The sequence below is a fragment of the Dendropsophus ebraccatus genome, chromosome 6 (assembly GCF_027789765.1).
Source record: "Dendropsophus ebraccatus isolate aDenEbr1 chromosome 6, aDenEbr1.pat, whole genome shotgun sequence".
NCBI classification, from domain to species: Eukaryota; Metazoa; Chordata; class Amphibia; order Anura; family Hylidae; genus Dendropsophus; species Dendropsophus ebraccatus.
In genome coordinates this window covers 35,411,680-35,435,876 of record NC_091459.1, presented here as the reverse complement: position 1 = coordinate 35,435,876, position 24,197 = coordinate 35,411,680, and the positions used below count along the sequence as shown (strand labels likewise).

Below are 24,197 nucleotides of genomic sequence, written 5' to 3'. Positions count from 1 at the left end.
AAGAACTGTGGAAGTGAATTAGCTATGTGCATTATCTGTAACGTCTATGAGAAATCCGCAAGTAACACATTGCAACTTAAGCTAACCTAAGTGTTGAGCTTATAAGGTAATATAGAAATATCTTGTGTCTCTTCCACCGATTCTGGTTTGACTGGTTACTTTTACCTGAAATATCCTTTTGACTAAATGACAAACATATATTCTTCCACAATTGACAAGACTTTCTTTATTTGATAACCACGGGAATATACAAAAATAACTTTCTTACTATTTATTATATTCTTAATGATCTTACATCACTGTTTTGTTCTTTCTTTAAAGGTTGTTCTTTCTTCATCATCTGGGCAACTCTTTTCCGATGTGCATTGGATATAATGATATGGAATGCCGTTTTTCTGGTTATTAATTTTATGCATTTTGTTTATCTGGTATATAAGAAAAGACCTGTAAGTATCATGCAGATTTATGTATCAGTTTAAATGAACTAGTCAGTAGTGTAAAATTAGTACTTTAAATAGTCACTGTCTTTTTAACAAACTTCGTATACATCAACAGTACAGGCACTTATAAAAAAAACAAAAAACTTTGTAATACAGTGTACCTTATTAGAGAAAAATGCCTCTTTCGCCACTTACTAGACTCCTTTCTTAGATCCTCCTACTAATCTCCTTATTCACTTTGCAAAACAGCTTATGACCATCTTGACACAGATCAGTTTTCTAAAATAACATGTTTTAGTTGCCCATACAAGTGTATGGAGAGAGGATAGGGGAGGAGGTAGAGGAAAGAGGGATGGTTGGAGAGAGGAAAAAAACCTGCACTCACACACACTGCATGTGTTTCTGGTGAGTATTTGATATAACCCAAGCACCTTTCATTTCTTAACACTGCTCTATAATGTCCATGCTGCTCCTGAAAGTGTGCTATAGAGATAGAAAGGACAATTTACAGTTAGATGTGAAGCCTGAAGAGTAGAAATCTGGTAAAAAATGCCATATACTAGCTATATGTTAGTGTAATCAATTTGTGTTGATTTCAGTGTAACACAAATACAAAAATAGTCAAAAAAGAAGGCATAAGAGGATTACACAACAAGGTTCAGTTGTAGCTGCTCTACTAAAAAGAATGTCCAAGTTCCAGAGAAAAGACTGATGATATATATATATAAAAAAAAATTTTTCCATTCTTTATTAGATTTTTTTTAATAAAAATTTACATACAGGTGAAGGGACCAGCACAACCTGAGTCCCTACAATTGTACAAAGATAGATTAAAGCACTAGGAAAACAAACCCAGATGTAGCATACCCCCTAACAAATGCATACAAAAGTGTATATCTATCTATATCTATCTATCTATCTATCTATCTATCTATCTATCTATATCTATATATATATATATATATATATATATATATATATATATATATATATATATATATATATACATACATACAAAATAGAGCTTAATATGAGCCCCACAACCAAGTGCCATGCATCTTACAAAAAAAATTCACATATCCCAAACCCCTCTTCCCATCGAATCCGACCCTGGGGACCAGACAGAGAGAAAAAAAAACTAAATATTTTAACATCTTATAGTCATTTTTAAAGGAGAAGTTAATTGAAATTGAAAAAAGGGAGAAAGCGAGGGTGGGGTGCGGTAAGTATTCTTACCTATTGCCGTGGCCTCATATCGCTGCACCCGGGTCTCGTTGACAGCCGCTGGCCACCCAGGTGATCCGCCTCACTCACTGACTGGCTGAGCGGGCAATCACTCGGCCAGGCCATGACGTATCTGGAGGACTGGATACATGATGTACCTGGATTCCAGACGAAAATGAAATTCGTCGGCTGTCAGCAGGAATGGGTGCAGCACTACTGAGGTATGGGGACGGGTAAGTCTACTTTGTTTATTTTCCTGCACAAACTTTAATTGTTAGATTCGGCTAAAACCAGATGACTAACTTATAATATCTAATAAAATATTAGATCTCATAAATGGCCACTGTCACTTTAAAGAAAATTTTACATGTTGTTGGGGTCTGGGTGTTCAGACCCCAACTGATTGCTGGAATAAGTCTCGGATCACTGTATCTTTTGGGATAAACCCTTTAAAGAATATTTTTATTGTTTCTTCTGCACTTTCACTATCATATTGTACAGAGTAAGTATAACATGATAGAGGAAGTGCATAAGAAACAATTCCCAACTAATTTCAGAATTCCCTGAGGTTGTCCTTTGATCCCATTAAGAAGTAAACCATATACAATCACATACAGCGCAATGTATAGGCGTAAATGTAAATAAGAATGCTTAATATTGTGAATACCTAGGTATTTTAGTTGTTTTACTACTGGACATTTCTTAGTATGTAATGTTCCTTATTACTGTGATTTTATTTTTGTAAAATGCTGAAGATTACGTAAATATTTAATGCTGACTTTTTTTTCATAAGGCAAGTAACATGCAGTTTCACTTCAGTGTCCTTGCTGTCAACCTTTCATGTCAAAATGGAATTACAAAAGGTTCCCAGTGGTGCACGGTGAACAACATTTCAGTGTGCTTTATTTTTAAGATCTATTTTAAAGGGGTTCTTGAAATGTTTTCATAGTGAAAATCCTGAAAGAATGTCACAAGCTGTTTACAGTATTTGGTAGATTTTATAGCATAACAAATACAATATGAAATTTTCATCATCTTATGCCCCCCCCCCCTTGGTGCTGATGCTTATCTGTGTCACTAGGGGCAGACTCTGGATAGAATCAGTGTCCTCTCTATAGAAGCTGACAGTATAGTTGTTTCTTACTTTTCCATCCAGGAGTGCTAACAAGCTGAGAAGGAGTCTTCCTTAGGCTATGTTCACACTACGTATATCTTCGTAAAACTACGGCCGTTGTTGCCGATTGCAACAATGGCAGTGATTAATATGAAAATATACGTTACCTTGCCGTCTATGGAATGCTGGCCGGAGCGTATACACCTAGTATACGCTCCGGCCGGGATCTCTAGCGGTGCCGCAAACAACTGACATGTCAGTTTTCTGCGGCCGCTATTCATTGAATAGTGGGGGCAGAAAACCCTGTCAGTGAACACTATGGAGCGTGCTGCTCCTACTGCTCGTTCCATAGTGTGCAGAGGAGAGTTCTGATGCACGCACAAGTGGTTGCGCCCCTGCATCAAAACTAAGCAGAGCTAAAGAACATCCGGGATGAGCTTTTCAGAGATCGTCTGTTCCATGACCCGGTCGGGTCACAGAATGGCCAGTCTCTTACAGTGTGTAAACCTAGCCTTATACGGTCTTGTTACTGGAGATGCCCTGGTCCCTCCCTGACTAGAAGGACGCACACTATGCACAATTACTAACACTAACACCACTAACATAAACACACATTACTGACACATTCATTACTGACTGACACACATTACTGACTGACACAAATACACACACTTACTGATTGACACACACACTCACTCACACACACACACACACACACACACACACACTACACTTACAGCTCAGTCTTCCTCTTTGCTGGGCCAATCTCCACACTGTAGTACTGAGGACCTGCGGGTCATGTGATCAGGCCCTTTATCCCTCTCTCTCTGCAGGACGCTCACAGGTCCTGCTCTTTCTGTCTTCTGATTTTCAGCGCTCAGCCTGCACTACAGTGAGGGGGGAGGGGTACATCAGAACACAGAGTCCCTCTCCGGACCCCTGGAGGCGCTGGGGCCCCAACACTGTAAGCCCTGTGCTGGCGCTGGCCCTGCCTGTCTACATTCTTCATTTTATTTTATGAAAATATGTTTTCTTTTCTTTGTGTTCTAGATCAAAATAGAAAAGGAATTGAAAGGCATCTACCATAAAATGTTTGAACCTCTTCATGTGCCTCCTGAGCTATTTAGGAGACTCACTGGACAATTTTGTAGTATACAGACTTTACATAAGGGACAGACTTATGCAGTAGAAGACAAAACTTCTGTTGATGACCGCTTAAGCATACTCCTGAGAGGGAAGTAAGTGATAAATATGAAGCAATGTCATTTTGCTGTATGAAATCTGCATAGTTGCCTTTGCTTATTTCTTTTAAAGGGGTTATCCAGTGAAAATCTTTTCCTTTCAAATCAACTGGTTTCAGAAAGTTATATAGATTTGTAATTTACTTCTATTTAAAAAAAATCTCAAGTCTTCCCATACTTATTAGCTGCTGTATGTCCTGCACGAAATTTTGTTTTCTTTTAAGTCTGCTCTCTGCTGACATCTCTGGCCGAGACAGGAACTGCCCAGAGCAAGAAGAGGTTTTATATTTGCTGCAGCTCTAGGCAGTTCCTGTCTCAGACAGAGGTGGCAGCAGAGAGCACTCTATCAGACTGAAAAGAAAACATTTCCTGCAAGACATACAGCAGCTAATAAGTATGAGAAGACTTAAGATTTTTATATAGAAGTACATTACAAATCTATATAACTTTCTGAAACCAGTTGACTTGAAAGAAAAAGATTTTTGCTGGACAACCCCTTTAAAGAGGCTTTTCAGAATTGTAAAGGTTGCCACGCAGGTCAGAAAATGAAAATGTAAGTAGGAGCAGATATATCAAAGGTGGTACTGCAGCAGAAACTATTTTCTTTCACATGTTCACAGATGCCAAAAATCTTTTGTTTCTAACAGTGTCAAAAATCTTGTGGAAAGCTTTCATTGAACTAGAAGAGTGTTTGTAAGACCAGACACTTGTGTTGAATGGGAATGCATGGCTTGCAATCATTATTCCTTTTAAACAAGAAGTCCCGTGAAAATAAAAAAAATCACCTGCAGGCAGGGGGCCTAGGAACACAGTAAAGAAAGTATTCTTGCCATCTCTGTGTCCTCATAGTGCTGCTCTCACTACTCTCTGACAGCCGCCAGATGCCATTTTCTCTCAGCTTCCTGGTAGGTCACAGCTCGAGTCCAACTCTTGTTGATACAATGTCACAACCTGGCTGATGGATTGCCCGCCCGGCCAATCAGTGACTGCAGCAGTGTCCTACCCCGGTCACTGATTGGCCAAGAAGGCAATCCATCAACCGGGTCGTGTGGTTGCAGAAGCTGCAGGAGGCCGGCAGCTGTTAAAGAGCAGTAAAGCAGCGCTGTGGGGGCATGGGGATAGGTAAGTATACAGTCTTTATTATGTTCTGTAACGCTAAGATCAGGGCTCTGTGCTGGCTTCTTAGGTTCCTTCACACCAAATTCTTATTGTGCAAGTAAATATATACCAAATTAAAAAATCTGAACTGATACTACTTTTTTTCTATTCATACAATATTAGGATGAAGGTTTCCTATAGAGGACATTTCTTACATAACATTTATCCTAATGCTTATATTGATTCTCCTGAGTTCAGATCAACAGAGATGGACAGGGGTGAGAAATTTCAGGTACACTTCAAACTTTTTTTATCCATGTTGTCAGTTTGTCTATCTTTTGTATATATATGTATAATTTAAAGGTACTATACAGTGACCGGTAAGCATAAATTACATGGAGCTTTTTGCTAACATCTATGATCCTCGGTTTCTTACATTTTCTTACAAACATCTATAAGTTTAGACACGTGGATTTGCAATTTGGATTTTCTCACTTCATTTTATCGGTGGACAATGTTACCTAGGCAGGTGGGGAGAGGGTCCGACTGCTGTGAAGCCCCGCCTATGTGACACTGTGCATCTTTAAAGTGTCACTGTCATTTTTTTTCTTTTTTTTTTTGTGCAGAAATCAATAGTTCAGGCAATTTTAAGAAATTTGTAATTGGGTTTATTAGGCAAATATACCATTATCTGCATTCAAAAAGACTTTCCCCAGGCCCCCCCCCCTCTCTCTCTCTCTCTCATTCACTGCTCATTATCAGGAAATCTCGACTCTTTTACATCAGTTGGGCCCTGTGTAACCTATGGAGAGGGGAGAGCAGAGAACAAAGGATTACATAGGAGACCTGTATGAAAGCCAGTAATTCAGAGGTCAGAGAGGTCAGTGCTGACTTCAGAGGAGATAGCCCGGTGATGTAGCTGTAAATTAACTCTTTGTTGTCCTATTTTGGTACCTCATCTCCCTCAACCCCTCCCCTATCCATAAGAGAACCATGAATACAGGGGGGGAGCTTCAAACTGCTTTTTCATGATAAAAATGCACTTTTTGGCTAATAAATCCAATTACAAAGTCTCTTAACACCTGAAGGACTGAGCCCATTTTCGTTTTTGCGTTTTCGGTTTTTCCTCCTTGTGTTTAAAAGGCCATAGCACTTGCATTTTTACACCTACAGACCCACATGAGCCCTTATTTTTTGCGTCACTAATTGTACTTTGCAATGACAGGCTGAATTTTTGCATTTGGTACACTACGAAACCAGAAAAAAATTCAAAGTGTGGTGAAATAAAAAAAAAAAAACGCTTTTCTTTTATTTGGGGGAACTGTGTTTTTACGCCATTCGCCCTGGGGTAAAACTGACTTGTTATGCATGTTCCACAAGTCGTTACGATTAAAACGATATGTAACATGTATAACTTATATTGTATCTGATGGCCTATAAAAAATTCAAACCATTGTTAACAAATATACGTTCCTTAAAATCGCTCCATTCCCAGGCTTATAACGCTTTTATCCTTTGGTCTATGGGGCTGTGTAAGGTGTTATTTTTTGCGCCATGATGTGATCTTTCTATCGGTACCTTGATTGCGCATATACAACTTTTTGATCGCTTTTTATTACATTTTTTCTGGATTTGATGCAACCAAAAATGTTGCACTTTGGGATTTTTTTGCGCTGACGCCGTTTACCGTGCGAGATCAGGAATGTGATTAATTAATAGTTCGGGCGATTACGCACGCGGCGATACCAAACATGTTTATTTATTTATTTATTTGTTTACTTTTATTTAAAACCTGGGAAAAGGGGGGTGATTCAGACTTTTATTAGGGGAGGGGGCTTTTTACTATAAACAGCACGGTTTATAGTAGCTGCCTCCGATTAGCTAATTAGCGGGCACGGCGATTAGACCGTGCCCGCCAATAGCGGCGGTCCCGGGCTACACGCGGCACCCGGGACCGCGGCGATTCAAAGCGGGGTCGCCGCGCGGCCCCCTTTGAAGTGCTAATGAGGACATATGACGTACGGGTACGTCATATGTCCTTAAGAGGTTAAAGGACAAGTGCCATGAAAAACTTTTTCCCAGTAATTGAAGCACATTACAAAGTTATATAACTGTGTAATGTGCTTCAATCACCTATCTGCCTCCTTTCCCTGTCTTTTCCCCCCTCCACCCCCCACCAGGAAGTGTCCTAACTCACACAGACCTAATTACTGCCGTCACCAAGCTCTTCTCTCAGCTCCTTCTCCTGTTACACCAGCCTCCCCCTCCCCTGCCTTGTCAGGTGACTCAGCTTGCTCAGCTCCCATAGGCTAAACAACTGCAAGCCATCACTTGGATTGGGGACTGCTGCAACAGGACCTAGAGCAGCCCTCCTGCTGATGACTCATCCTCACAAGAAGGAGCTGCCTGGTGACGGTGACTACAGTAATCAGGTCTGTGTGAGTCAGGACACTTCCTGGTGGGGGGTGGAGGGGGAAAAAGACAGGGAAGGGAGGCAGATAGGTGATTGAAGCATATTACAGAGTTATATAACTTTGTAATGTGCTTCAATTACTGGGAAAAAGTTTTTCATGGAACTTGTCCTTTAAAATCACCTGTACTATTGATTTCTCCCCCAAAAATGTAAACGACAGTGACACTTTAAAAAATGCTAACTGCCATTAGCAACTAAAAGAATATATATTTTTTGAGCCATCACTGAGTAAATCAGGGCCTATGGCTACATTCAATGTGAAAATACCTAAGCAGTTGGTGTTGTTACATATGTTTTTGATATTTACCAATTGTTTTCTTTAACCACTTTTCTTGCTGTCTTTTGGATTCTTAGGTCACCATTACTGCAGACGATAACTGTGTGTTTCTGTGCTGGTGTCGGGAAAGGCTAACATATTTCCTGGAGTCTGAACCTTTCTTGTATGAAATATTTAAATATTTGATTGGTAAAGACATTACAAATAAGTTGTACTCCTTAAATGACCCAACATTAAGTGATAAGGTAGGAACGTTTGTTATGCAATATTTGAGCAATATGTTTTGACTGCTATAGCTGACATTAGTTTATTGGGGCAATGCTGTATATAGCACAATAAAAGACATTTCCCAAAGACATTTTATCCTTCCACAGGGATTGGAGTATATGTATGACTATATGGTGGTCTGCTAACGTCTATAGGGCTGACGGAAACAGGTGAGTGATGTCCTAGACTGTTTCTCTCAGACCCATAGACTGGTGCAGAAGCACATTTGCTTTACAGCAGCTTCTAGGCATTTCCTGTATTCTCAACTAACAAAAGTATCCCCTATCCACAGAAGCTGAGCTCAGAAGTAAACTGCAGCCGGAAGTAAACGAGTGCCGAGCCGGGGACGGCGCCATCTTGGAGCGGTCCCCGGCCGGCTTCAGTTACGGAGATCGCTCCTCCGGGATAACATCCCGGAGGAGCGATCTCCTCCACTAGACACCAGGGATAAGCTGCGTCCGGTAAACTGATAAAGCTGTCATGTTTGACAGCTGCATCTGATTACTGTATTAGCGGGCACGGCGATCGGACCGTGCCCGCTAATACCGGCGGTCCCTGGCTACAAGTGGCACCAGGGACCGCCGCGGTTCAGAGCGGCGACCCCGCTCTGAACGCCCGCACGAGGACGTACAGTTACGTCCTTGTGCGGGAAAGGGTTAAAATCGCTCCATTCCCAGGCTTATAGCGCTTTTATCCTTTGGTCTATGGGGTATGGGGCTGTGTGAGGTGTCATGTTTTGCGCCATGAAGTGTTCTTTCTATCGGTTCCTTGATTGCGCATATGCGACTTTTTGATCACTTTTTATTGCAATTGTTCTGGATTTGATGCAACCAAAAATGCACAATTTTGCACTTTGGGATTTTTTTACGCTTACGCCGTTTACCGTGCGAGATCAGGATTGTGATGAATTAATAGTTCGGGCGATTACGCACGCAGCAATAGCAAACATGTTTATTTATATTTATAACATGGGAAAAGGGGGGTGATTCACACTTTTATTAGGGGAGGGGGCTTTTTAATATTAATGACACTTTTTTCTTTTCTTTTTCTTTTACACTTATACTAGAAGCCCCCTGGGGTTAGGGTTATTCCCCCTGGGGCTAGGGTTATTTCCCCCTGGGGGACTTCTAGTATAAGCACACTGATCTCTCATTGAGATCTATGCTGTATAGTAATATGCTGTATAGATCATTGAGATAGGCACTCGATTGCCTGCTGCTGCAGCCGGAGGCAACTGAATGCTGAGCCGGGATCAGCGCAATTGCGGCGCAGACCCCGGGTGGGTGAAGACACGGGGATCGCTCCTCCAGAACAACGTCCCGGGGGGGGGGGGGGGGGCGATCTCCGCCACTAGACACCAGGGAACGGCTGCATCAGGTAATCGGATGCAGCTGTCATCTTTGACAGGATTATCTCGGAGCAATTAGGCTGGCCTAAGTATACAGCATCACACTTCCGGGTCTAGCGGAGGGGGGGGGGGAACCTGGGGAAGGGGGCCATTCACTTAAATAACACACATTACAATGTTGTATAACTTTGTAATGTGTGTTATTTAGTGAATAATTGTTTAGCGCCCCACTAGCCCTTTAACACAAGCGTGATTCCCACCCCTTTATATTCAGCAGGCTTGAGAAATCTCTTTGTATTATATCGGCACACGATAAACATTTTCTGGGTTAAATTAGCTTCATGTACAGATCTTGAGCCCTGACAGTGCAGTAATAACAATCTTTAGTCTTTCCATCATAAATCCTTGCTGTAAGGCAGAGGTAGTGTTTATAAACAATGAGACTGAGGTAGCTAGGAGCTACTCTTGTAAGCGCAGACACATATAATAATTTAATGAGTGTAAAATTTACTGCCAAAATCTATTACTTGGTTCCTAATGCATTACATTTGGAAACTGCTTCAACCATACTATTGTGTATATAGCTAATGCATTTTCTCTTGCCGTGTATATACTCCTATATATTTTTTCATATGCAAGGAAGGAGTATGAGCATAAGGGCCCTATTCCACCAGACGATTATCGTTCAGATTATCGTTAAATCGTTCGAATCTAAACGATAATCGTTCGGTTGAAATGCAGTTAACGTTTAACGACCGAACAAGAAATCATTGATCGCTTTATAAGACCTGGACCTATTTTTATCGTTGCTCGTTCGCAAAACGTTCGCAAGTCGTTAGCATTAAATAAGACATCGTTCAGTCGTTCGCAATAGATACGAACGCAATAGCGAATAAATAGCGAAGAAAAACTATCGCAATTACGATCATAAGTAACGATTATCGTTCCATGGAAATGAGTGGGAAATGAGTGAACGTTTTCAGGTCTTTTGCAATAGCGGTCGTTTGAGATCGTTAATCGTTAACGATTATGCAAACGATAATCGTCCGGTGGAATAGGGCCCTAAGACTCAATCCATAGTATTAGTTTTAGTGGATTAGTAGTCCCCTTTGTAGATTAATATTCTCCTTCACTGATCTCCTAGAGGAAAGGAGAAAACATAGAGGGGGAGATTTATCAAACTGGTGTAAAGTAGAATTGTCTTAAGGCCCTATTCCATGGGCCGACAGTGAGGAGCAAACGAGCGCTGTCAACGCTCGTACCCCACTTTTACACGCGGCGGCAACGAGTGGGTGAATGCGGAAGGGGCCGCGGGGAGCTGTGGGGGGTTGCCCGGGTGATCGCTAGATCGTCTGGCTAGCACATAGAGGATAGTGGCAGTCTGCTGCTGCCGCTCCTATTCCACTGGTGGACGGCAGTTTGTTTTTCAACATGGTTGAAAGACAGACGACTGCAACCAGCAGCCGACATGAACAATGACGGCTGATTGCGGCCTTTACATTCCATGGGCCGATTATCGGCCGTGGCGGCCGATATCGGTCAGACACGGCCAATAATCAATCCGGGGAATAGGGCCTTTAGGGCCCTATTCCACTGGACGATTATCGTTCAGATTATCGTTAAATCGTTTGAATCTAAACGATAATCGTTCGGTTGAAATGCAGTTAACACTTAACGACCGAACGAGAAATCGTTGATCGCTTTATAAGACCTGGACTTATTTTTATCGTTGCTCGTTCGCAAATCGTTCGCATTGAATAAGACATCGTTCGGTCGTTCGCAATAGATACGAACGCAATAGCGAAGAAATAGCGAAGAAAAAACTATTGCAATTACGATCATAAGTAACGATTATCGTTCCATGGAAATGAGTGAACGTTTTCAGGTCTTTCGCAATAGCGGTCGTTTGAGATTGTTAATCGTTAACGATTATGCAGACGATAATCGTCCGGTGGAATAGGGCCCTTAGTTGCCCCTAGCAACCAATCAGATTCCACCTTCCATTCCTCACAGACTCTTTGGAAAATGAAAGGTGGAATCTGATTGGTTGCTAGGGGCAACTAAGACAGTTTCACTTTACACCAGTTTGATAAATCTCCCCCGTAGTGCTACAGTTTGTAGTATAAAAGTCTTTACGCTGTGAAAGTATTGTACTCATTTTGGATTCAGTGTTGTTTTTAACCTCAATATGAAAACACTTGCTGGTAGCGGAATGTTTTTTTTTTTTTTTTAATTTTATTGTAATATTTTTAACCTCTTAAGGACATAGGACGTACCGGTACGTCCTATGTCCTCACTTGCACTTCAAAGCGGGGCCGCGCGGCGGCCCCGCTTTGAAGTGCCGCGATCCCGGGTGCCGCGTGTAGCCCGGGACCGCCGCTATTAGCGGGCACGGTCTGATCGCCGTGCCCGCTAATTAGCTAATCGGAGGCAGCTGTCAAAGTTGACAGCTGCCTCCGATTACCGGAGGCAACGTTTCCCTGGTGTCTAGTGGGGGAGATCGCTCCTCCGGGACCTTGTCCCGGAGGAGCGATCTCCGTTACTGATGCCGGCCGAGGACGCGTCCAAGATGGCGCCGTCCTCGGCTCGGCACTCGTTTACTTCCGGCTGCAGCAGCCGAAAGCAAACGAGTGCCGATCTCATGGATCTCTGCAGCATATCTATGCTGCAGAGATCTCAATGAGAGATCACAGTGTATATACTAGAAGTCCCCCAGGGGGGCTTCTAGTATATGTGTAAAAAAAAAAAAAAAAGTGTTGTTAATAGTAAAAAGCCCCCTCCCCTAATAAAAGTCTGAATCACCCCCCTTTTCCCAGGTTTTAAATAAAAGTAAACAAATAAATAAATAAATAAACATGTTTGCTATCGCCGCGTGCGTAATCGCCCGAACTATTAATTAATCACATTCCTGATCTCGTACGGTAAACGGCGTCAGCGCAAAAAAATCCCAAAGTGCAAAATTGCGCATTTTTGGTCGCATCAAATCCAGAAAAAATGTAATAAAAAGCGATCAAAAAGACGTATATGGGCAATCAAGGTACCGATAGAAAGATCTAATCATGGCGCAAAAAATGACACCTCGCACAGCCCCATAGACCAAAGGATAAAAGCGCTATAAGCCTGGGAATGGAGCGATTTTAAGGAACGTATATTGGTTAACAACGGTTTGAATTTTTTACAGGCCATTAGATACAATATAAGTTATACATGTTATATATCGTTTTAATCGTAACGACTTGAGGAACATGCATAACAAGTCAGTTTTACCCCAGGGTGAATGGCGTAAAAACACATTTCCCCCAAATAAAAGAAATGCGTTTTTTTTTTCAATTTCACCACACTTCGAATTTTTTTCTGGTTTCGCAGTGTACTTTATGCAAAAATTCAGCCTGTAATTGCAAAGTACAATTAGTGACGCAAAAAATAAGGGGTCATGTGGGTTTCTAGGTGGAAAAATGCAAGTGCTATGACCTTTTAAACACAAGGAGGAAAAACCGAAAACGTAAAAACGAAAATGGGCCATGTCCTTAAAGGGTTAAAGGGAACCTGTCACCATGAAAATGCTACGTAATCTATCACCATTGTGTTATAGAGCCGGAGGAGCTGAGTGAATTGATATATCTCTTTATGGGAAAAGATTCAGCATAACAATCAACATATTACAAGTTATACAGAATTTTTTCCCACCATTATATATATATCAATCTGCTCAGCTCTTCCTGCTTTATAACATGATGATGATAGATTAGATAGCATTGTCTTGGTGACAGGTTCTCCTTAGGCTATGTTCTCCCAATGTATAAACAACGGCCGTTATTTGGCACTCCAAACAATGGCCATTGTTCTCAATCAAAAGTGCATTGATTTCAGTGTACAACGGCCGGAAATATTTACCATGTCAATTATTTACACGGCCATATCAAACAATGGCCGTTGCTCAATACATTGTGTAAACATAGGCTGCTGTTAGCATTGACTTCGATGCAACACATTTTTCTATGACAAGAACGGTCGTTGTTTTAATCGCAAACGGCCGTTTTTAGAAAATGTGTCGAGTGAACAAGTACACACTAGTCCTAGTTTCAAACAAAAGCAAGTTGCCATCCTACAAATATGCCACAACAATACACTGATGCATTGACAACAAAAAAAATCTTTATTAATTTGTAGTCCTTAAAGAGAACCAATCACCTAAAAATCACTGTCCCTATTATCAAAGGAAATCTCTCCCTAAGTCTATCTATGAAGATACAGACTGCAAAGGCAGTCTGTATCTTATACTTTACCCAATTCTCTTGTTCGCTGCACGAAGGCCGGGCACCGCCATCTTGATGACGTCACTTTGCGTTTCACCGCTGGAACGCATGTGACGTATTCAAGATGGCGGCGCCCGGCCTTCCAGCACCGAACAAGAGGATCAGGTAAAGTATAAGATACAGACTGCAAAGGCAGTCTGTATCTTCATTTTGTGTATTACCTAATCCTCTTGTCCGCTGCAGCAAGGCCAGGCGCCACCATTTTGATTACATTACTTGCGTTCCACCGTTGGAACGCAAGTGACGTAATCAAGATGGCGGCGCCCGGCCCTGCTGCTGCTCTGCATGACGGGAGCTTCCTGTCTCGAGCCGACTCTTTTGAAAAGAGACGGCGCGAGACAGGAAAGGAAAACGTCTGTAATTAAACGTGTCAATAAAAATGATTGATTGTATTTACAAATATTCATAAAATTATAATATACATTCAATAAGGAAAAATAAATTTTAGATTTTCGGCCGTGATTGGTTCTCCTTAAAAATAAATTGTGCAAAAAAGTAACACTGCATCATGGTGTTCATAAAATCAAATAAATCAATAAGAAAATGGCATAAAGCACCCTGTAGGTATGGCACGTAAAACAGTGAACAAATGCACTTACAACCTAAAAATCCTGAAAGTGTCACTGTCATTATAAAAAAAAAAACTTTTAACATGTCATTCCCTGTCTACTTTTTAGGTGGCAAAGAAAATTGACCGTCAACCAAGTCTTTGCTCCCAGCTGTCTGTAATGCAGATGAGAAACAGCATGGCCAGCACAAGTGACAGTGAGGATGGTTTGCATAACTTTCTACGAGGAACATCAACAGCTTCTTCGCTGCGTAAGTGCCCTAGTAGAAAAAAAAAACTTAGTCGGCATCTGTCTACATGTTTGTGAACAGATGGACCTGCAATGAATAACAGCACATTGTAAAGCTTATTAAGCAGCTTGATGGACATTGTTAAGTTCTGAATTGAACTGAGTATAGATAATATGGTGAATGGGTGAATACTGCTTTGTGGCCCATGATGAATGCATCATTTAGTGTGTGTATATATAGATCTCCTATCTATCTATCTATCTCCTATCTATCTATCTATCTATCTATCTATCTATCTGTGTGTGTTATTTTGCTGCAAAACTATATTTTAGCATGATGTGTGTAATATTTTTGTATGGTGTACATATTTCTTCACGAGTCAGATACCATTCACTTGAATAGTACTAATCTGCAATAACAGACACTACAAATTACTGTTTCTATAGAAAAAAAGGCAAGACCTTTTTTTTCTTTTTTTTTTTCTAATCTATAACCTATTTAAACTTGGCTTTGTGTGCTTTTTCAACCCTTTATAGTTAGGAGTGCAAGCATTGATGAGCATAGCTACATGATATTGTAGCCAGGATCTGAGCTACAAATCATAGACCATACAAAAAAAAGTTTGGGTTCAGATTTTGAACACAACACATTTTTATGTGGTAAATCTAACCAAAGGAGGACCTTTGATTTCGGGTCCATTTAGACATACAGGATCTGCAGCAGATTGGGTGTTGCAGATTTGATAATGTGTTTTATAATTTAGTTATATTGATATCTGCAGCAACTAATCTGTGACATCAAATCTGCTGCAGATCTTTTACATGTGAGTGGACCCTTAAAGGGGCATTCCACTTAAACATATCTTTGGATATGTTGTTGCACATGGTAAGACTAACAATTCCTCCCATACTTATCCATTCAGTCTCCTTCTCCCCAGTTTTCAGCTGCTTCTTTCTGCTGAAAACACAAAAATCTGTATGAGAGCTTTTTTCTCTATCACCCCATCCTCCCCCCTCCCTTCTGAGATGTAAACAAGTCCCTGGCAGGCTTTATCTGCAACATTGTAGCATCTTTGTAATGCTGGGATGGTTATTTTGAGGTCAAGTTGCTTATGAACTCACAATGTTTCAGATAAAGCCAGTCAGGGACTTGTTTACACACAGATTTTTGTGTTTTCAGTGCCAGAGATCAGATGATTAGCAGGCAAACGTCCGCTCGTCAGTTGATTTCATAATTTGCAACATTATAGTGGATGTAAATGGCCACACAAATGATACATTGATCGTTCGTGCAGCTCAGCCATGTGATTTATTACAAGCGAGCGACGATCGGCCTTTGTTTGCGTCCTTGCACGGCTGAATATCGGTTCCCTAGAATACTGTGAGTGAATTATAATCAATTTTGATCCACAAGAGCAGGTTTCATTGACTGTTGCTTTTTCCATACAGTGGGGCAGATTCATTAGTGCCGTCTCCAGACTTGTTGTCTTCCCAAGCAAATTGAGTTTTTAACACCACGTAATAGCTTTGGGTGCCAATTATCTGTGCCCCCTCCTATGTAAATCATGTCCATTAGCGTCCTCTGCACACTGACGATTGAGGAAACTACATGATTTACATAGAGGGAGCATGCTGTACAGTGAGTGGGCATATATGAGGCTTACACAGCAGGATATTCAAAATCCTAAAAGTGAACTCCACAAGACACATGCAAGCACAGTATATTATACAGAGAGGTTGAGCGCACAATGAACAAAGAAACCCTGCAATAGATCACTGCCTGACAGCTCGGGAGAGATGTTGCTGTATAAGCGTCTGGCATTTTCAGCATCTCTGCAGGAGAGACCATAGCAAAATAAGAAAAAATAAAAAAGATAAACAGCTAAATATATTATTTGGCGAAAACTCCTGTCACCCCTGTTGTTTACCAAAAGTCATATTTACATCTAACATTTGAATCCCAAAGAATGAAACATTTTTAACTCATCCAAAATTCCATAGAAAGCCCCATTTACATAAATATTTAACCTTCTTTTTAAGGCCAGTGTCGGACTGTGGTATCTGGGGCCCACCAGAGGAAATGATCCTGGGGTCCCTCCAACAAAAAACCAGTGAGAAACAACATGTCAATCAGTTTTAGTGCAGGCTCTAAAGCAGGGGGCCCACCGGAGGATCGTCCGGGCCTCCGGTGGGCCAATCCGACACTGTTTAAGGCTATGTTTATATAATGTCTGTCTTTGGGGCGTGTTTCAGACTTTTTGGTAGTCTATCATTTTATGTCATATTATGCAAGTTGCTCCAAGTTTCCAGGTCCAGTTCACAAGTAAATCTGAATGCAAACTGGATGGAAATTCAGACCTTTAGTATGATCAGTGGCCACATTTAAGACCCCAACAGTATGCCAAGTTAATCACCACCATGTTATAGTAAAAACTTTTGGCTGTAGAATGGTTAAAAATTAAAAATGTTATATGGTTTATAAAGTGCCTACTTGTAATGGTTTTATTTAGCTGACCTAAAGCCACATGCTTAGATAACTCAATTAATCTAATAAGTGATTTTCTTTTTGTTTTCAGGGTGCTATTTTTAGTCTTGTCATGCCAAGTCTAATGTGTGTTGCGTGTTTGCTGACTAAGGTATACTAACCATCTGATTTTACATTAAGGAAATAACCACCAAGAGTTCTATATTTCATATGGAATGGGTCGTGTGACGCATGGTGTTTTCTGTTGATAACTACATTTTAAAAAAAATACAAGGACTACTCACAAGGTACTAATGGGTACATCTTAGAACATTGTTTATGTGGCTTTTACTCATTTTAATTGCCATACTAGGCCATTATCTCAATATTACAAATCCTTTTAATCAAATTATCTCCAAAGTACTAAGATAACCGAGTAATTAAGTGTAAAGTTAATGTAAACGTGTTATTCCTTGTTCTCAGCACCTTTTTTTCCTTTTTTTTGCAATGATTAGCAAGAAAGAAAAAAAAGCAAATGCAATTTTTTCTTCTACATTGAAACTGTATGTTTAACTTTTAATTTTTTATACAGTTTTTGCTTGTGTTTTAACCTCTTGATGCAAAATAATATTCATGTTCATCACCTGCATGGGCTAATTTATGCAGAATGTTGTGCATGCATGTCATTCAGATAACACAGGTTTAGATGCTGGACTTACAGAATCATTGCAGGAGCGCTTCTATGACTAACAGCAGGACTCCCTCTGTAATGGTCATATTGTAACCACAGCATCTGAGTTGTTCAAAAGATTAAGGGGCTCCCAATTTCACCCATCAGCAGCCTGCAAGTTGTGGATTGCTATTGGCTGACAGTATGTTTAAGGCGGATTATGATGGGACCTAACGGAGAACTCTGGAAAATGATGATTTTCTAGGAGGCAGGAGCAGATGGGGAACATAATAAACAAGCACTACTTACATCTCTCCGCAGCGCTGTGTCACTGACTCCAGGACCCCTGTAGGAACTCATTTTTCCCTTGTGTGTGATTACATCACAATTCGGGAGAAAATACCCAAACCTGGCCGATGGATTGTCCACTCAGCCAATCAGTGACCGGAGTGGTGTTCCACCCCAGTAACTGACTGGGTGAGTGGGCAATCCATCATCTGAGTCGGGATATTGCTGCCTAAGAAGATCCAGGAGCCTAACAGGAGTCCCAGAGTGGTAAGGCAGCGCTGCAGAGGCACAGAGAGAGGTGAGTATTACTTGTTTATTATGTTCCTCCCTTGTAGATAATTATCATATGCTGTGGAGTTCTCCTTTAAAAGAGAAGTCCCATAAAAATGGAAAAAAAAAGTGTACTTACCCTTCCTGTGCCTCCGTTGCACCGCTCCCCGGTCTTTGTAACAGCCACTGGCTGTCATTTTCAGCTGGAATACAAGTAGGTCACATTGGTGGTTCTCCCCCCCCCCCCCAAGTCACTGGCTGAGCGGACAGTCGATCAGCCTGGTACGTGACGTCGCAGCTGCAGTTGCAAGAGGCCGGCTGCTGTCAGCGAGACTCGGGAGCAGCACTGCGGAGCCTAAACAGGGGGCATGTTCCCATACCCCCTGCCTTACTGTCATTTTTTTAGTTTCACAGGACTTATCCTTCAATTAATTTAAATGATTTGTTGTGAGCTGCATAACATTTCCCTAAGGGAGGTAAACTGATTTGGATAACTCTTTTCCCAGGCTTAGTAGGAAACTTGTTTATCACAGAGCGGGGCCCACTGCTTGGTCTCCCCCACTTCAGAAAGTGGCTCCCATCTTTGGTAGACTTGATTAAACCATATATTTTGTGATTTCATATACATTAAAGATAAAACCATGTCCTACTCAAGTTTTAATTGCATAACGTAAAACATATTTTAACACTACTCAAATAATTTTATACTAATTTGGCAATTAGGGCATAGTTACGAGACAAGCATAGAGACCTGACTGGAAAAGGACATACATGTACAATGTGTTCCACATTAAACCTTTCCATATCAGATATGTTACCCTTATTGATGTCAATGTACATAATTAAGCAAACTTAATGGTGTTTTGATTTAGTCATAGTAAAACATAGTAAAAAAGGTTGAAAGAAGACAAGAGTCTATCAGGTTCAACCTAGGAAAACCCTACTGTGTTAATCCAGGGGAAGGCAAAAACCCCTATGAGGCAGATGACAATTGCCCCATCACAGGGAGAAAGTTCACTACAAAGACCTCTGTACTGTCCTTTCATATATTTGTACATTGTAATCAGATCGCCCCTAAGACGTCCTTTTTCTAGCGTAAATAACCCCAAGCTTGATTACCTGTCCTGGTACTGTAAACCACCCATTCCCTTAATGACCTTTGTTGCCCTTCTCTGCACCCGCTCCAGTTCAGCTGTGTCCTTCTTATATACCAGTGCCCAAAACTGTACATAGTAGTCCATATGTGGTCTGACCAGAGATTCATAAAGAGGCAAAACTATGTTCTCATCTTAGGATCTATGCCTCTTTTGATGCATCCACTGTCCACCAATACCCCCAGGTCCTTTTCGGAAGCAGTTTTACCCTGTGTTTTATTATTTAGCACATAACTATACTTATTATATTTACGGCCCAAATGCATAACCTTACATTTATCCACATTAAACTTCATTTGCCATTTCACTGCCCAAGCCTCTAGCTTCTCCAAATCCCTCTGTAATATGAAATTATCCTCCTCTGTACTGATTACAGATTCTACTCTGTAGCCCCTCTACAAGATCATTTATAAACATATTAAAAAGAAGTGGACCCAACACTGACCCCTGTGGTACCCCACTAGTAACTAAAACCCAATTTTAATATGTTCCATGAATGACCACCCTCTGCTTTCTATCACTCCACCCCACTCAACCCATTTGCATATGTTTCCCCTAGTCCCAGCATCCTCAGTTTGTAGACCAACCTTTCATGTGGCACAGTATCAAATGCCTTTGAAAAGTCCGGATACACAACATCCACAGCCTCCCCCAGGTCCAGTCTATAACTGACCTCTTCATAGAAGCTGATCAGATTAGTCTGACAGGATCTATCCCTCATAAATCCATGGTGGTGCTGCATTATAAGATTATTTTCATTAAGATACTCCAGTATAGTTTCTCTTATGGCTCTACTAGGCATTGCTCCCACCTAGCCAGAATCCTGCTCCACACTGATGAGGGGCAACACCCGAAACAGCTGTATGTGGATGGTTTCCTAGCCTTGGTTTTATCCCTTGTCATTACACTGACTTATAGGGCCACTTAATATGGTGGATTTGGTGGTTTCCTAACAGGAGCTGAGTCCTTCCCGGAGGGATATCTGGCTAGTCCTGTGTTTTGAGACTCTTCAATGAGGCTCCACGGGCACCTCTTATGCATATTCATGTTTCCCAGGGGGCAATGCACCTAGGACTTCACTGCATTGAGCGCTTTCACTAGCAGCCAGCAGTATTGTCGTTTGGCTAGTCTCCCTGAGTTCAGCAATCTGTTTCTCTTATGACTTACTATAGATGTTAGACTTACGGGCCTGTAGTTTCCAGGATCACTCTTTGACCCCTTCTTGAATATTGGTACCACATGAAGGGGTATAATCTGTGCTTGTAATCTATAAAATAATTTATAAACTATAATCTATAAAATAGTAATATATACTTTCTACCTGGCTAGATGAATAGTGAAAAGCTCATGTGTCCTTAGACCATACTGGCAAACAGCAGATTGTTTTAATAGAGTATTATATTTTTGCAATTAAGGCCAGTGAATTTGTCCAGTTTAAAACTAACTCCCAGTCATAGCTGTTGCCCACCAGTCTAGAGTTCTGTGTGGGATTTTTATACAGACAGCTTATTCTTTACAGAGTCCTGAGCAGTGGTTTTTATGAGATGTTCTTTCTCTGTACACTTTCCTCGGTGGTTCATGGCCCAGTGGCTTAAAGGCTGAACAAGCAAACATGGTTAAAGAAGCCACCCGTATGAAGATCCTGTTCGATCAGTGGGGACCAGGTAAGTATATCTGTGAGGACAGGGTATGCCCTCTCCCTTCAGGCAAAATCAACACTTCTAGCTGTTTGCTAGAGAGTCTGCTTTGAAACTTTAGCACCTTGGTAAGTCTATGTATCCATTGGGACATGGATAAGTATTGTAGGCTACTTGGCCACTTTCCATCTTGCATAATCTGTGTTCCTACTTATAGTACCATATTTATTCAAGTTTATACATAGCTTAAAGTGACTGTCTGCCCTTTTTGCATTATGACTTAGGTGTAAAGGGTAAATTTAGCAGTTGTCATACCTTATTTTATATCATATGTCATGTTGCTTGTTCTAGTAAAAGGGATCTTTTATCTGCGGATTGTGCCATCTGGGCGGGGCTTCATGGCCAAAGCGCCACTTAGCCCTGGGGGAGGGGCCAACTGTGACATTGTGGACGGGGCTAAGTGCCCCTTTGGTTGTGATGCCCCGCCCCGATAGCACAATCCACAGATGATAAAAAAAAGATCACTTTTACTGGAACAAGCACCATGAACGTATGATATAAAATAAGGTATGAAAACTGCTAAATTTACCCTTTACACCTGTGTAGAGAAGTCATAATGCAAAAAGGGGGTGACAGTGTCACTTGAATACATATATACAGTATATTCATTTTAGTAATGTGGCACAATACAAATAGTAATGTTGTCCCTTATTGCTTGAGCTAAGGAATTACAAAAGGAGACTCATAAGGTTTGTCCAAGAAGAATAATCTTTTAAAGTGGTTATCCAGCGCTACAAAAACATGGCCACTTTTCCCCCTACTGTTGTCTCCAGTTCAGGTGCGGTTTGCAATTAAGCTCCATTTACTTCAACGGAATTGAGTTTCAAAACCCCACCCAATCTGGAGACAACAGTAGGGGGAAAGTGGCCATGTTTTTGTAGCGCTGGATAACCCCTTTAAAAAAAGTAGAGTTTTTGTCTCTGAGTTAACACAATATACCAGAGCTAGGCCTAAATATGTACAAAAATAATACTGTGTTTGACCTCTTTGACAGGTCAATCCCCGTGCATGAGAGGTTCTTCCAAGATGAAGCCAATTGAAGAAGGTGTTGAGGATGATGTGTTTGAGCCAGCATTTCCACTGGCAGCAAAAACCCAAAGGCTGCCATAAGCCGTGACCAAAGAATTTAAAAAGGAAAATGTTGCTTTGGGAGTAAATGAGTCCAAAAAGATCAGTTTGTTTGTTTTTCATATAATAAAAAATAGTATTCACTTTGTCACTTTTGGAACAATTGTCATTTTGTACACACCTCACTATTTGATTTACTGTCCTTATCATTTAACTTATGTTTGTCTTAGTGTTAATAAAAATATAAAGTCTGCAAGACTTAGAAAAACGCTTCTTTCTGTAACTTTTTATTCATATCTCCTGACACCTGCAAAAAGTCCAGACTGTTAAAGGAAAGGTGCAGATGGGTTCTTTGTACCCTTTTTACATAACTAACTCAAGGTGGTTCCTCCCAAGATCGGGAAATTGCTCGTTTTCAAATATATCCCAATGGCTTGGAAGGCACTATGGAATAAAAGGTTTTGGCTTCCTCCTCTTATCAAACCACAAGGTAGAAAAAATATTGTTTTCCAAGAAAAGGGGATGAAGGACACCATCACTGGTCCAAATGTACTAATGTGTTTCACCAGAATTATATCCAAAAAGTGTTGCATGGGATTTTTCTTCTAAATTTATTATAGGTTTCGAACACTTTAGACGCACTTTTCTGCCTGTCGGGGCCTTGGTAAAAAGGAGTGTGGCCTTAGTCATGTGACTGCATGCCAAAATTCAAAAAAAATATTTTGTTTACTGTAAATAGTTAAAAAAAATACTTCTATCGGATGCAAATGCCCCTTTAATGAACTATTTCCTGCACATATATGTCTTTAGCAGGACCAAGAAGTGCTGTAAGCCACACTTTTTTGAGTTCTGTTAAGTAAACATATATACAGAGAAAGTGGCCCAAATGTAATCACTAGTCGAGCATGCTTTGACCATTAAAAGGAATGGGAATGTTGCTGGTATGCTTTTCTTCTCTAATGTTGACCAGACGTTACTGGCATAACATCATATGATTTTAGCCTTAGGGCATGTTCACACAGGGCACAAACAGCGGCCGTTCTGTGACACACATTATAACACTATGGAAGTGGTGTATACAGTCATCCATTTGAATGATACACCATATTAGACAGTGTGGTGCATGGAAAAACAAAATGGCAAACTAAGTGGTTTCAAACAAAGCACTCGATTATTCCTGTTGAGGGGCTAGACCTCCTTTGAAAGAAATTAGACAATTTTTCTGAATATTAGTGTGCTAGGTTTAAGTGTTAGTCTGTTTATCTTTTACAGGAAAATGAAGTATTTTTATTCTACCAAGGTGATTATTGATTGGTTGGGTTCAGCTAAAATGTGTTTTGGCTGGGGTCCATTCTTCTTGAAAATGGAGATGCAGTGTTGGAGGATGACTATTAAGCATGTTTGATGTACTGTTTGTACACAAAAGAGCTGGCAAGTGTCCATGCTTGCCGCTAAACCTATGCTCTATTTATAGCAAGTGGTGAAGGCAGATCTCTATGACAGCTGACATTGTTGTATTCATAAAAATAGTGTAAATTAGCTATTCACATCTGGGAACTAAAGAGAAATTTCATAAAAAGTATAAGTTCCAAAGCTTCTCCACTGGGAGATATCCTTGATATTGTGAGACTCTGAAAGTAAGAATATATCCGACCATAATACTTCTTGAATTTGTAACCTGTGCTTACTGTATCCCCAGGACATATAGCTTGTGCTGTACCACAGGGAAATCAGAGCTGAAAAGACTTACAGTGTTCAGAAACATAAGGGGAATGTACAGAACAATTTTGTACAACTAGAGATCAGGTGGGCAAATACTTTATAACATAATTCACGGTATGTGCATTCTTTTTTAATAGTCATTTTCCACTTTAGTTCAAACCAACAATCCTTAATAGTTTTAGTTGTGATAATGTCCCCCTGTGTCCCTGTACTAATAATGCCCCCATATAGTAATAATGCTCCAGTGTGACCAGACAGAAAAAAAATCA

The 24,197-nt window shown here is 40.7% G+C and overlaps 1 protein-coding gene across 2 annotated transcripts in view; it reads left to right on the top strand.

The window, feature by feature from the left end:
* The window catches only part of POPDC1 (popeye domain cAMP effector 1), a 52,797-nt gene extending 30,365 nt beyond the window's left edge, over positions 1-22,432 (top strand). The window contains exons 3-9 of one of the 2 annotated variants that reach the window (XM_069974783.1): positions 322-446; positions 3,829-4,016; positions 5,301-5,409; positions 7,945-8,112; positions 14,476-14,617; positions 17,261-17,367; positions 22,133-22,221. In XM_069974783.1, the coding sequence (XP_069830884.1) occupies positions 322-446; positions 3,829-4,016; positions 5,301-5,409; positions 7,945-8,112; positions 14,476-14,617; positions 17,261-17,328 (800 nt within the window). In that variant the 3' untranslated portion in view covers positions 17,329-17,367; positions 22,133-22,221. Of the gene's footprint in view, positions 1-321; positions 447-3,828; positions 4,017-5,300; positions 5,410-7,944; positions 8,113-14,475; positions 14,618-17,260; positions 17,368-22,132 lie in introns of both variants that reach the window. The other variant, XM_069974782.1, reaches the window with a different exon arrangement.
* Positions 22,433-24,197: the final 1,765 nt, after the last annotated feature.